This window comes from Ranitomeya variabilis, chromosome 3 (genome assembly GCF_051348905.1).
Source record: "Ranitomeya variabilis isolate aRanVar5 chromosome 3, aRanVar5.hap1, whole genome shotgun sequence".
Lineage (NCBI taxonomy): Eukaryota > Metazoa > Chordata > Amphibia > Anura > Dendrobatidae > Ranitomeya > Ranitomeya variabilis.
The window spans coordinates 38,915,686-38,929,991 of record NC_135234.1 but is presented as its reverse complement, the minus strand read 5'-3'; the positions used below and the strand labels follow the sequence as shown (position 1 = coordinate 38,929,991).

The 14,306-nt window shown below is 45.1% G+C and overlaps 1 protein-coding gene across 1 annotated transcript in view; it reads right to left on the bottom strand.

Moving 5' to 3' along the window:
- Window positions 1-3,447: 3,447 nt before the first annotated feature.
- Window positions 3,448-14,306, bottom strand: part of LOC143817930 (interferon alpha/beta receptor 2-like) — a 40,033-nt gene continuing 29,174 nt past the window's right edge. The window contains exons 5-6 of the mRNA XM_077299399.1: window positions 7,055-7,220; window positions 3,448-3,850 (exon numbers count right to left, since the gene is read on the bottom strand). Of these exons, the coding sequence (XP_077155514.1) occupies window positions 7,108-7,220 (113 nt within the window). The 3' untranslated portion in view covers window positions 3,448-3,850; window positions 7,055-7,107. The remainder of the gene's footprint in view (window positions 3,851-7,054; window positions 7,221-14,306) is intronic.

Genomic DNA, 14,306 nt, shown 5'->3' with positions numbered 1-14,306 from the left:
ACACAGACCTCTTCCAGCCAGTCTGCAGTATCTGCGTGTGTTGGACCTTTACTATAAACAGAAAACATTTAACACACTTATGGTTCTGACCCCAGGCCACCCTTTGACCCATGTGAATAGCAACTTAGTAAATTTACTTTAAGGCTATGTGCACACGTTGCGGATTCCATTGCAGATTTTTCCACGCGGATTCTGCAAAATCTGCAGGTAAAACGCCGGATTTAATGCGGATGTAGTGCAATTTTTGTGCGGATTTCACCTGCGTTTTTACACCTGCGGATTCCTATTAAGAAACAGGTGTAAAACGCTGCGGAATCCGCACAAAGAAATGACATGCTGCAGAAAATAAACCGCAGGAATTCTGTGTGGAATTTTCCATAGCATGTGCACAGCGGATTTGGTTTTCCATGAGTTTACATGCTACTGTAAAACAGCTGCAGATCCGCAGCGTCAAATCCGCTGCGGATCCGCAACGTGTGCACATACCCTAAGGACACAGCACAGAACACTCCATCAGGTACTCGATGACACCCTACATTGACATTTCTTGATATCCAGATATCTCCCATATAAGCAGTAATGGTGATATCAGTCAGGTGATGTATGCCATCACATTTGTCGCACATCTATCACCGCACACCCCTGATAAAAGGCATTAATTAAATAATAAGAGCATTGAACTAAAAAAAAATTGAAATACTACTAAGCAGCAGTACGATTCTGCTGGTATACGGCTGACAAAGCATGATATATGGCATATCATATAGCATAACAAAAAGATATCCAGATAATCTCTCCCAGGGTCAACAGTATCCTATAATGAATATCTCAGTCCTGGACAGAGCAGTGGGCTTCTGGTGGCATCAGTCCTTATTGTATGTGGGTGGCAGACTCCTTTTCATTTGTTTCGATAAAAACACATTTTATAAAATGGAAAAATTCTACAAAACAATGAAGAAGTTCTAAAAAGAAAACCTTGGTCCTGAGCCAAGAACCTAATGCTTTTTGTAACTAGAATTATTTTTTCTGTACTCCTTTAGGGTATGTGTCCAAAGTGGACTTTGTGACTCCACAACTAATGACCCCCATTGGAGATTATCTCTTAATATAATCAGAAGGAACTTGTTCGTGATCTTCACATGGCATATCTTCTACCTCAGTCTCATTTTCAAGACTGGACATTTGGGGTTCATCCAAAATTAGTACATTAGAGAAATGTCTAAATTGCAACCTGCTCGTAGGGTCTTCAATTATTTGTGGTTCCTCTGATTCTGATGTTCTAGAACATCTCCAGATATCCTCAGGATTTGCTACCGATACAGAACTGAAATCGATTGTTTTGTTGAGTAGATACGAAGTTTCTTTCGTGTCTTCTCGTCTGAATTCATTGTCAGATGGACATTGGACTCCCATCGTCATATTGGACATGACACAGAAAACTGGATGTTCCTCCGCAATATTTGTTGTAGGAAAAGAGATGGTTGCTTCCCCAAAAATATGAACTCCTTCAAGTTGCAGACTGGTGATAGACAATGGTGAATTCTCCATGGAAAGCTCCTCTCCTGTCAAAATGTTTTCATTCTTCATGTGTTGCCCCAGATTTCTTATAGCTGGATTATTAGTAATATATGAAGCATTTTCCTGCTCTCCTGTCGCTGATAGGCAACGATCCCCTCCAACCTCGCTGTCCCTTCCTGTCTCCATACAGACTAGAGACGCAGGTGATATGGATTCTTCATTTCTTTCCAGTAAAAAATTAACATTTTGAAGAGATTTCTGATAAAGGAGAGAACAAATATATGTGAGAATAAGGGCTCATACTCATGTGCGAGAAAAACAAACGCGTGCAATCTGATAAAAAAAATCGCATTGCACTCTGACCAATGTTAATCTATGAGTTCCTGCTCATCTGCGATTTTGTTTTTTCTCAGCTCAGAACAGGCTGCAAAAAAAAAATCGTAGCATGCTGCGATTGTCCTCGTATCTCAGACGAGACTCGCCAATGCCTGTTAATGGGTGGGATATAAAAAAAAATCGCACATCACTCTGACCATGTGAGTTCCCTCCGATTTTTACACACACATGTCCTTGAAAACCTGACATTTCATCAGCCGCATACAGTAAAATCACAGCTTGACTAGTTAGAATATAATATATATATATACACTCACCGGCCACTTTATTAGGTACACCATGCTAGTAACGGGTTGGACCCCCTTTTGCCTTCAGAACTGCCTCAATTCTTCGTGGCATAGATTCAACAAGGTGCTGGAAGCATTCCTCAGAGATTTTGGTCCATATTGACATGATGGCATCACACAGTTGCCACAGATTTGTCGGCTGCACATCCCAAAGATGCTCCATACAAGGCAGGATGGATCCATGCTTTCATGTTGTTTACGCCAAATTCTGACCCTACCATCCGAATGTCGCAGCAGAAATCGAGACTCATCAGACCAAGCAACGTTTTTCCAATCTTCTACTGTCCAATTTCGATGAGCTTGTACAAATTGTAGCCTCAGTTTCCTGTTCTTAGCTGAAAGGAGTGGTACCCGGTGTGGTCTTCTGCTGCTGTAGCCCATCTGCCTCAAAGTTCGACGCACTGTGCGTTCAGAGATGCTCTTAGGCCTACCTTGGTTGCAACGGGTGGCGATTTGAGTCACTGTTGCCTTTCTATCAGCTCGAACCAGTCTGCCCATTCTCCTCTGACCTCTGGCATCAACAAGGCATTTCCGCCCACAGAACTGCCGCTCACTGGATTTTTTTTCTTTTTCGGGCCATTCTCTGTAAACCCTAGAGATGGTTGTGCGTGAAAATCCCAGTAGATCAGCAGTTTCTGAAATACTCAGACCAGCCCTTCTGGCACCAACAACCATGCCACGTTCAAAGGCACTCAAATCACCTTTCTTCCCCATACTGATGCTCGGTTTGAACTGCAGGAGATTGTCTTGACCATGTCTACATGCCTAAATGCACTGAGTTGCCGCCATGTGATTGGCTGATTAGAAATTAAGTGTTAACAAGAAGTTGGACAGGTGTACCTAATAAAGTGGCCAGTGAGTGTATATATATACAGTATATCATAGAATAATTAGATAGAAAAATGTTGGTCACATATATAATTAGTACAGTGCTTGTGTAGCTTACTGTACATGTATTTAATTAATAAATACATAGCAGGAAAAAAATGTCATAGGATCCCCTGGAATTTTATTAACCAGCAGAGGGAAAGCAGACAGCTGCGGGCCGATGTTTATAGCCTCGAAAGCTCCATGGTTATTACCCCCTTCCCAGGCTATAAACATCTGGGTGTCCTGCTCTACATTCCCTAATTACCAGGGTGGACTAGCTGTTACCATACTTTATATTAAATTCCATTAGTTCGATTGGATGCCATGTGATATCACAATTCTTCTGTAGCGCCTGCAATCTGCAGTTTACCCCAATTATAATAACTAATCATTAAGGTTTTAAGCTGCTTGACCCAAGGTAATACGAGTTACTGAGTCCTCTGTTAGGGAATGGTTGTTGAGATAGGAAAGCCATTTCAATTATAAAAGCCAAAAAAAAAACTATAATATAATTAATGTGAATATTTTGCTTTGACTTCATTGACATTTTGGATTAATTCTGGGACTCCTTTTTGGACACATAACTTCTGCAACCTTTCTTGAATCCAAGAGATATTTGACTGTATGGAAATTAAAAAAAAAAAAACTTACCAAAGCATTTGGTGTTAACATCTTCTTCCTGCTGATGTACCCGGCTTTATCAAGTGCACATAAAATCATTATCAATCCGATGGCAAAAATGACAGCAAATATGGCAATATAATAGACTCTTGCGTCACCTGTAATAATAAGCAAAACCTCATATTTTCCCAAACATGTAGAACTTGAACTGCCAACCCAACAATAAATTTAGTTTGCCCAGAAAGCTGGAAGTCAGTGCTCAATTTTCCTGTAGTTCCTCCACAGTGGAAATTAGTTATTACATGCCATATAATTAAAATTAACGGGTTGTCCATGAAATAGATAGGTAAGGGTCTCCAGAGAAAGGGAGAAGTTCTGTGTTGCCAGTCTTTGCTTTGACTATATTCACTCTAAATAAAAAAAGAAAAGCTATTGTTACACACCTGTCCTGGCTCCAGAGCTGAGCATTGCATCCTCCTCCTTCCTCTGCCGGCTTCCCCTGCTGTTCTGTGCTAGCTCGCTCCTGTGGAGTCATTCTCATTCAACCGAAACTGCCCTAACTAAAGTCACCAATGACCTACTAACCGCCAAAGTCAAGCAACACTACTCTGTCCTCCTCCTCATGGACATTCCCTTTGCCTTCAACCCAGTGGACCATTCCCTCTTACTACAGATTCTCTTGGTATCATAGACTTGGCTCTGCATTGGATCTCTTCATACCTAACAGACCAGACATTCAGCATATCCCATTCACACACCATCTCCTCATTTTTCCCGCGATCTGTCGGTGTCCCCCAAGGTTCAGTTTTAGGACCCCTGCTCTTCTCCATTTTCACATTCGGCCTGGGACAACTCATAAAGTCCCATAGTTTTCAGTGTCACCTCTATGCTGATGACACACAGATCTACCTCTCTGGACCAGACAGCACCACCCTACTAACCAGAACCCCATAATGTCTGTTCACTATTCCAACCATTTTCTTTGCTCGATTTCTGAAACTTAACATGGGCAAAACAGAATTCATCATCTTTTCCCCATCTCACTCAACCCCTCCAACAGACCTATCCTTCAAAGTCAATGGCTGCTTACTCTGTGCAGTTCCGCAAGCTCGCTGCTTCTAGGTAACCCTTGACTCTGCTTTCTCCTTCAAACCACATATCCAAGCCCTTTCTACTTCCTTCTGACTCCAACTCAAAAATATTTCCAGTATCTGTACATTACTTCAACAAGAATCTGCAAAAACACTAGTGTATGCCCTCATCATCTCCCGCCTCATCTACTGCAACCTCCTTCTATGTGGCCTCCCTTCTAACAGTCTTGCACCCCTTCAATCTATCCTACTCTCTGCTGAACGACTAATCCTCCTGTCCCGATATTCCCAACCTTTCCTCTTTGCCAGTTCAAGACCCTAACCATGACATACAAAGCCATCCACAACCTGTCTCCTCTATACATCTGTGACCTCGTCTTCCGGTACTTAGCTCTCCCCTCTTAACTCTTCTTCTCACAATTGCATACAAGATTTTTCCCGTGCATCCCCCCTATTCTGGAACTCTCTACCCCAACATATATATGGAAACCTTCAAAAAGAACCTGAAGACTCACCTCTTCCAACAAGCCTGCAACCTGAAGTAGCCCACGCTCCCTGCTATATTTCTGGGCCAGCTGAACCACTTGTACAACTCAGCACTGCTACACCACTGACCAGCACTGCTACATTGATCTACTTGTACAACCCAGCTTTGCAACTCTGCTAATCAGATTTGCTTCATTGAACCTTGAGTACAACTCAGCTCTGCTACACTTAATTAGCTCTGTAACATTGTTCCTCCTGTGCAACGCCACTCTGCTGCTTCAGTTGCCGAGTCTTCAAATCTGCTACACCCATTGTTGAAATGCAGACTCTGCTACTTCAGTTGCTGGACTTCTTGCTCAGCTTCATCGGCTTCCTTTGTTCCTGTCCCTTTCTGCTGTGCCAACACCACCTGTCCATGCATCTTAAGACCTGCGCACCCAGATCAAAGGCTTCGAGGCTCCACCTTACCAGGTGAGACATAATAGCTATGTTGTAAGCACCTTTCTATATGTATGTGAGTTGCCTCACCAGGGCCGTGGGGTACTCGGTACTGGGTCCTGAGTTCACAGGGGGATGTCACGGTGGCGACCCGGTCCGTCGCCCTGGGTGCCCATGTAAAAGGCGAAGGTCTTTAAAGGGAATAAAGTTTATGTTCTTGACGCCACCTGTGATATTCGGTCAGTGGGGACCGACGCAGCTTTAATGGGTCCTCTGGGGTGATGTTATGGCAGCTAGATGGTATAAATTCCCACAGGTGAAGTGTGTCCCCAGGGCTCCCGATGTGTAGATGGAAGATGGTGAATGGTGCAGTAAAGAACGAGGACACAGGTTTGCAGTCTCTTTACCTGGTTTACTGAAGACTTCAGGCAGCCACAGTCTAGGGCACCAGATCACAGGGCAGGCAGAGTCCGGCCTACTTGGAAGCGAATCCAGAGTCCCCTTTACCAAGTGGAGTTAAAAGCCTACCTCTAGCGCGGTGGTGTTGTAGTCCCTTACTGCCTATGGCTTCAGATAAGGTCCTCACAGTTGTTCTCTCTCTGTCCCCCGTATAGGATAGGACAATACCTTCATGACCGGTAACTCGAGCCTGTTTATCACGCCCCGGGCTCTATGTGTTACTGTGTCTCAGATGTGTTTGGCGGACAGGTAACTTGCAGTTCAGCTGTCCTGCCAGTTTCTAATGTAAGTCGTGGAATCCCTTACAGTCCTCGGTGTTCCGGCTACCGGTGTCTGCAGCCTGCTCTTAGCTGGTCTCCCCTGATGTTACTCTCCTGTGCTTCGCTCTCCTGCACACTCACTGAACAATGCTCGGCTTTCTGTATGTCTCTTTCCAGGAGCTGTGGTACTTCAGACCACCCGGCCCCTTCTGACACTCTGTCAGTCTGCTCTCTTCTGTGTCGCTCACTTTCTGAACTGAAAGTGAACTCTTTCCCTCCAGATCAGGATGTATTTACAGGGGAGTTCACCCTAAACTAGGCTTAGACCTCTCCCTTCTGGTCTGGAGTGTGAACATGTTGTATGCATTGTGGTTACCTGATAAAAGATCTTCCTTCATCGCTTCCAAACGTAACATCACTCTCCCCGTGAGGAAAGCAATGTCACTGTGACAACCAGGACCCTGGGGCGTCACATATGACATCGCTGTATAGTATAGCTGGTATGTGAGATTCTTCCCTCCGGTGAGCAGTACATCTATATTTTGCAGTAATTTATGATGGTTTTACATCTCTAAATCTTTGCAGACTGTTACGTAGGTTGAGGTTGGGGTCTGCGCCCACTACTCACCTTTCCCTTGTGCTCCTTTAGTGACCACACATTTCATGGGAGACGGCACTTGTTTATCGTTCATAATTCCAGTTATTACCACTGACACACAATAATTGGTATTGGGAAGCAAAGAGGATATCTGTGTGGTGTAATGTTCCTGAGAAGTTCTTCGTTTCATAGGAACCTGAGAGTTGGAATACGGCGTTAATAGTATATACATCCGCAACGCTGAAAATTCTACTAAATGCATCGATAAAGCCATCATGGACCACTCCATGCAATCCTACATGAAAGCTTCAAGGGATTTCCTAGGACTAGCGGTCAAGGAGAAGGGGTTGCCACAAGACCGCTGAGCACTGCTACAACCAAGTTAGCAATGTCTCTAAAATTCCTGGAAACCAATTTAAAGGAGGTTTCACATATGCAACTTTTTTTCTCCTAGCCACAGAATCGGCGATAAATGTATGATTGGATTGCTGAAGGTCTGAAAACTGGGACCATAGAGCGTGACCATTGCTCCATTTGTGTATGATTTATTAGTTGTAGATCTTAAAGAGGGGGAGTCATCCAATTAGGAACTCTGTGAGGCAGAATGGAGAGCCACCTTGTAGGAGCATGATGGGCCTGCCCATATAGGTATGACTTGCCTAAATGAATTACCACCATTCTACATTTTCCTCGTAGTTTCCTTTGCCTGTGGCCAAATTCAACAGGAGCCTGGATTTGCCTTTTCAGGGTATGTGGACTCGATGTCTTTTAGACGCCTGTGTACCCACTGAGTTTTTGAAGCAGAAGACACTTCTGGAAAGCGCCAGTAGAGTTTTTCTTTAAGCGTCCTCTTTGGTTATTTTTGTGGTGTTTTTTTGCTGCTGGCATCCCTTTTTAATTTAGCTGTATACAGGTGCATCTCACAAAATTAGAATATCATCAAAAAGTTAATTTATTTCAGTTCTTCAATACAAAAAGTGAAACCCATATATTAGATAGTCATTACAAGCAGAGTGATCTATTTCACGTGTTTATTTCTGTGAATGTTGATGATTATGGCTTATAGCCAATGAAAACCCAAAAGTCATTATCTCAGTAAATTAGAATACTTTATAACACCAGCTTGAAAAATGATTTTAAAATCCGAAATGTTGGCCTCCTGAAATGTATGTATGCACTCAATACTTGGTCAGGGCTCCTTTTGCATCCATTACTGCATCAATGCTGCGTGGGATGGAGGCGATCAGCCTGTGGCACTGCTGAGGGGTTATGGAAGCCCAGGTTGCTTTGATAGCAGTCTTCAGCTCATCTGCATTGTTGGGTCTGGTGTCTCTCATCTTCCTCTTAATAATACACTGAAAAAAAACAGAAAAAAGCGTTCATGATGCACACTGATGAATATATATAACATAAAGTTTATTCATGAATCAGGTAAATTATAACATAGCATTGTTAAAATAATAAAAAAAGGGTCAATCTATCCAGGAATATTACCATATCAATTCATATAGATCACAAAAAGTGCACATAAAATAATCATAATAATAATGAATACAGAAAAAATAAAAAAAATGTAGAATATAAATAAAGTGCAAGTGCTAAAGACACCACAAGGTGTCAGTGTGGGCATTTATAAGTTATAGAAACTAGAGTGCAATAGTGAATAGTGAAGTATGGTCTTTCGTCTGACAAAGGCAGCGTGCCGAAACGCGCGTTGGGGAGGGCGCCATCCAGGAAACTGAGATTGCTTCACTATTGTAAGTATGGTCCTATTGTGGTCTTACTTTCTATATTAATTTGTACTGCACTTTAGTTTCTCTCGGTCCTAGAACTTATAAATGCCCACACTGACACCTTGTTGTGTCTTTAGCCCTTGCACTTTCTTTACATTCTACATTTTTTTTATTTTTTTTTTGTATTCATTATTATTATGACTATCTATATGAATTGATATGGTAATATTCCTGGATTGATTGCCCCTTTTTTTTAATTATTTTAACATCATCATTGTCCATTGCTCTGTTATGATTTACCTGATTCATGAATAAACTTTATGTTATCTATATTTATCAGTGTGGATTGTGGTCGGTTTTTTTTTCGGTGTTTTTGCAAATTTCCCGACTGTCCACCATTTTTTCCATTTTAGTCCTTTCACTAGGTTGGCAGATATCATCACAATTCTTTTACTTTGAGCACTGTTGATGTTATTACTTTTATTATATGTGGTCTGCTACCAGTTAGTAATCTTTGGCTTGGTTCTATAACTACTCTTAATAATACACCATAGATTCTCTATGGGGTTAAGGTCAGACTAGTTTACTCGCCAATCAAGCACAGTGATACTGTAGTTTATAAACCAGGTATTGGTACTTTTGGCAGTGTGGACAGGGGCCACGTCCTGCTGGAGAATGACATCAGGGCCGTTTCTTCAACAGGGCGGGCAGGGCGGCCACACGGGGCGCCGTGGGGCCGGGGGGCGCAGGAGAGGCCTCGGGCCCCGGTGGTCCCCTGCCCGCTGCTGCTGCTGTTTAAGGGCTGTCAGGGGCGCGGATGCCGCGCTCAGTGCTGAGCGCGGGCGCGCCCTGCCCGAACTCAGCTGCAAATCTGACAGCTGAGCGGTCAGATCATCGCCTCGCGTCGCCGCGCCCCCCCCCCCGCACCGCACATAATGGTTGCGGCCACCTCGGCGCCGCCACTCACCCATACCTCCCAACCGTCCCGATTTCAGCGGGACAGTCCCGCTTTGGCACCGGGGTCCCGCTGTCCCGCTTCGGGCATTTAAAATCCCGAATTTGCGGCCGCCGGTGAAGCCCCGCCCACTTCCGGGACGTAGAGAGAGCCTGTTTTTTTTTTTTTTTATATAAAAGCTGCCTCCTGACCGCCCGCGCAACACCCCCCCCCCCTCCCGCCCCCTGTGCGGCGCTGCCACGCTGAAGGAGAGAGCCTGCAGCAATCAAGAAGAAAGGTCAGCGATTCACTACCTCTGGCTGTGTGTGCACGGAGCTCCGGCTTCTGCTCTTAGCTGCTATCCCGGCAGAGAAGGAGAGACGGGGGAGGTGCCGGGATAGTGCAGAGCTGTGAGCAGGAGACTGAAGACTTCAGCAGAGAGCTGCACATGGACATCAGCCGCCCCTGCATCACAGAGGAGATTGTGTGTGTGTGATGTGTGTGATGGCTGCGTGTGTGTGTGTGTGATGGCTGGGTGTGTGTGTGTGATGGCTGTGTGTGTGTGATGGCTGCGTGTGTGTGTGTGTGATGGCTGCGTGTGTGTGATGGCTGCGTGTGTGTGTGTGATGGCTGTGTGTGTGTGATGGCTGCGTGTGTGTGTGTGTGATGGCTGCGTGTGTGTGTGTGTGATGGCTGCGTGTGTGTGTGTGATGGCTGCGTGTGTGTGTGATGGCTGCGTGTGTGTGTGTGATGGCTGCGTGTGTGTGTGTGATGGCTGCGTGTGTGTGTGATGGCTGCATGTGTGATGGCTGCGCGTGTGTGTGTGTGTGTGATGGCTGCGTGTGTGTGTGTGATGGCTGTGTGTGTGATGGCTGCGTGTGTGTGTGATGGCTGCGTGTGTGTGTGTGATGGCTGCGTGTGTGTGATGGCTGCGTGTGTGTGATGGCTGCGTGTGTGTGATGGCTGCGTGTGTGTGATGGCTGCGTGTGTGTGTGATGGCTGTGTGTGTGTGATGGCTGTGTGTGTGTGATGGCTGTGTGTGTGTGATGGCTGTGTGTGTGTGATGGCTGTGTGTGTGTGATGGCTGTGTGTGTGTGATGGCTGCGTGTGTGTGATGGCTGCGTGTGTGTGTGATGGCTGCGTGTGTGTGTGTGTGTGATGGCTGCGTGTGTGATGTCTGCGTGTGTGTGTGATGGCTGCATGTGTGTGTGATGGCTGCGTGTGTGTGTGTGTGTGATGGCTGCGTGTGTGTGTGTGATGGCTGCGTGTGTGTGTGTGTGATGGCTGCGTGTGTGTGTGTGTGATGGCTGCGTGTGTGTGTGATGGCTGCGTGTGTGATGCATTTGTGTCAAAGCTGCATGTGTTTGTGAGCTGCGTGCGTGTGAGCTGCGTGCCTGTGTGTGAGCTGCGTGCCTGTATGTCATTATACAGTATGGAGCATCATGTGTGGTCATTATACAATATGGAGCATCATGTGCGGTCATTATACAGTATGGAGCATCATGTGCGGTCATTATACAGTATGGAGCATTATGTGTGGCCATTATACAGTATGGAGCATCATGTGCGGTCATTATACAGTATGGAGCATCATGTGCGGTCATTATACAATATGGAGCATCATGTGCGGTCATTGTACAGTATGGAGCATCATGTGCGGTCATTATACAGTATGGAGCATCATGTGCGGTCATTATACAGTATGGAGCATCATGTGTGGCCATTATACAGTATGGAGCATCATGTGCGGCCATTATACAGTATGGAGCATCATGTGTGGCCATTATACAGTATGGAGCATCATGTGCGGCCATTATACAGTATGGAGCATCATGTGCGGTCATTATACAGTCTGGAGCATCATGTGCGGTCATTATACAGTCTGGAGCATCATGTGCGGTCATTATACAGTCTGGAGCATCATGTGCGGTCATTATACAGTCTGGAGCATCATGTGCGGTCATTATACAGTCTGGAGCATCATGTGCGGTCATTATACAGTCTGGAGCATCATGTGCGGTCATTATACAGTATGGAGCATCATTTGCGGTCATACAGTATGGAGCATCATGTGCGGTCATTATACAGTATGGAGCATCATGTGCGGTCATTATACAGTATGGAGCATCATGTGGGGTCATTATACAGTATGGAGCATCATGTGCGGTCATTATACAGTCTGGAGCATCATGTGCGGTCATTATACAGTATGGAGCATCATTTGCGGTCATACAGTATGGAGCATCATGTGTGTTCATTATACAGTATGGAGCATCATGTGCGGCCATTATACAGTATGGAGCATCATGTGGGGTCATTATACAGTATGGAGCATCATGTGCGGTCATTATACAGTATGGAGCATCATGTGCGGTCATACAGTATGGAGCATCATGTGTGTTCATTATACAGTATGGAGCATCATGTGTGGCCATTATACAGTATGGAGCGTCATGTGTGTTCATTATACAGTATGGAGCATCATGTGTGGCCATTATACAGTATGGGGCACTGTGTGGCCATATTTTTTTGTTTATAATTATTGTATATGAAACAGTGTGATCGGCAGTGCTAAATGGGTGTGGTTGGGATGTGGATATGGGTGTGACTAATTATGAATGGGTGTGGTCAGAGGCGTGGCCTAAAATTTGCCGCGGCGCGCAAAGCGCGCCGCAAACTTTGTCCCTCTTTCCCATCTTCAAAAGTTGGGAGGTATGACTCACCTCCGCTCCGCGCTGGATGAACAGCGAGAATGAACAGCCAGGATGAGGCAGCTCGGCCACTCCCACACTGATAGCAGGGGCGCCGCGCTCTCGGCTGAGCACGGGCGCTCCCTGAGACAGTGATCAAAGAGCTAAGCACACACACTATCACTGTCAGACTAGGCTGCCTGGCTGTTGCCAATTTCAATGCTGGACAGGACAGGCTGCAGTCTAGTCTGACAGTGGTAGCAGTATAGCAAAAATGCCCACCCCCTGCCTATGGATTAGTCCTTCCCTTCCCAGCAGCCCCATTTAGCAGTCTGAGCGCGCTCAGACTCAGAGGGCAGAGGGCACTGACACACTGAACAGGTGAGGGGGTCTGAGGGATGGGATGGGTTGGGCTAGCCTTTTTTTTTGGATGGGGACCCCCACACCTGCCCCCCCCCCAACCACCCTTGGGGCATGCTGATTTGGCATGCCCCACAGCATGAAACCCGGGAGGGGGCCCAGCTGACTTACCTCATCTTTGGCAGTCTGGTGGCATCCTCACCCAGGCGAGAAGTGTTGGAAAGAGTTATGGCAGTAACTGTATACCTGGCAACCAATAATTTAGCTTTTCGAGGATCGTCAAATACATTGTTTACACCAAATAATGGACATTTCCTTGGGCTTATAGAGCTTCTTGGAAAATTTGAACCAGTAATGAGAGATCATTTAAAACGAATTACTTCCCAGGAAATCCATACACATTACTGTGGAAATTTAATTCAAAATGAAATTATCTGCTTGATGGCCTCTCAGGTGAAGAAATGTATTCTAGAAAAAGCCAAAAGATCTAAGTATTTTTCAATAATGTTGGACTGCACACAAGATGCAGGTCACACTGAACAGTTGTCATACACCTTAAGATTTGTTGATATAGATGATGATCACGTAGCAATAAAGGAACATTTTATTGGCTATCGTCCTGCTACTGATACATCTGGGGAAAGTCTCGCCAATCTCCTTTTAGAAGAGATTAGTAAATGTGACCTGGAATTAGAAAATGAACTGGCAGAAAAGCTGAATTATTCGGAAGCTATTAATGCTTTTGCAGCGGCTAAATCTAGAAGAGTCAGTTTCTCATAAATCTGCAACCTACAATTTTTAGGATCTGTTTCCAAAATAATTAATAGATATTATTTACCTACAACTTTGTTCTCACCGTTAATAATTAGCATACTTGTCCCTTTTCCCCAAGTTCTATATAAGTTAAAGGCAAATTATAATTTATTAAAAAAAGGGAAGATACAAGCCTGCTCTCTATTTATTACTCAAGCCCACAAAAATAATGTTTATTATTTTCGGTGCCGGGGGGGGGGGGGGGGGGGGGAGAAATTTCCTACTCTCGCCCTGTGTCATTTTTGGGCTAGAAACTGCCCTGAATGACATTTCCATCTCCAAAAAGCTTGTCGGCAGAGGGAAGCATGAAGTGCTCTAAAATTTCCTGGTAGACGGCTGCGCTGACTTTGCGTCTTGATAACACACAGTGGACCTACACCAGCAGATGACATGGCTCCCCAAACCATCACTGATTGTGGACACTTCACACTAGACCTCCAGCAGCTTGGATTGTCTCCACTCTTCCTCCAGACTCTGGGACCTTGATTTCCAAGGTCTAGTGAGAAGTATCCACTATCAATGATGATTTCAGGAGCCATGTCATCTGCTGGTGTAGGTCCGCTGTGTTTTATCAAGACCAAAGTCAGCGCAGCCGTCTACCAGGACATTTTAGAGCACTTCATGCTTCCCTCTGCCGACAAGCTTTTTGGAGATGGAAATTTATTTCCCTCCCTTGAGAAAGCGACCTCTAGCTGCCGCGAAACGCGCGTCGGGACCCTCCATCCACCCCCCTCCTTGTTTCCACTCATCTG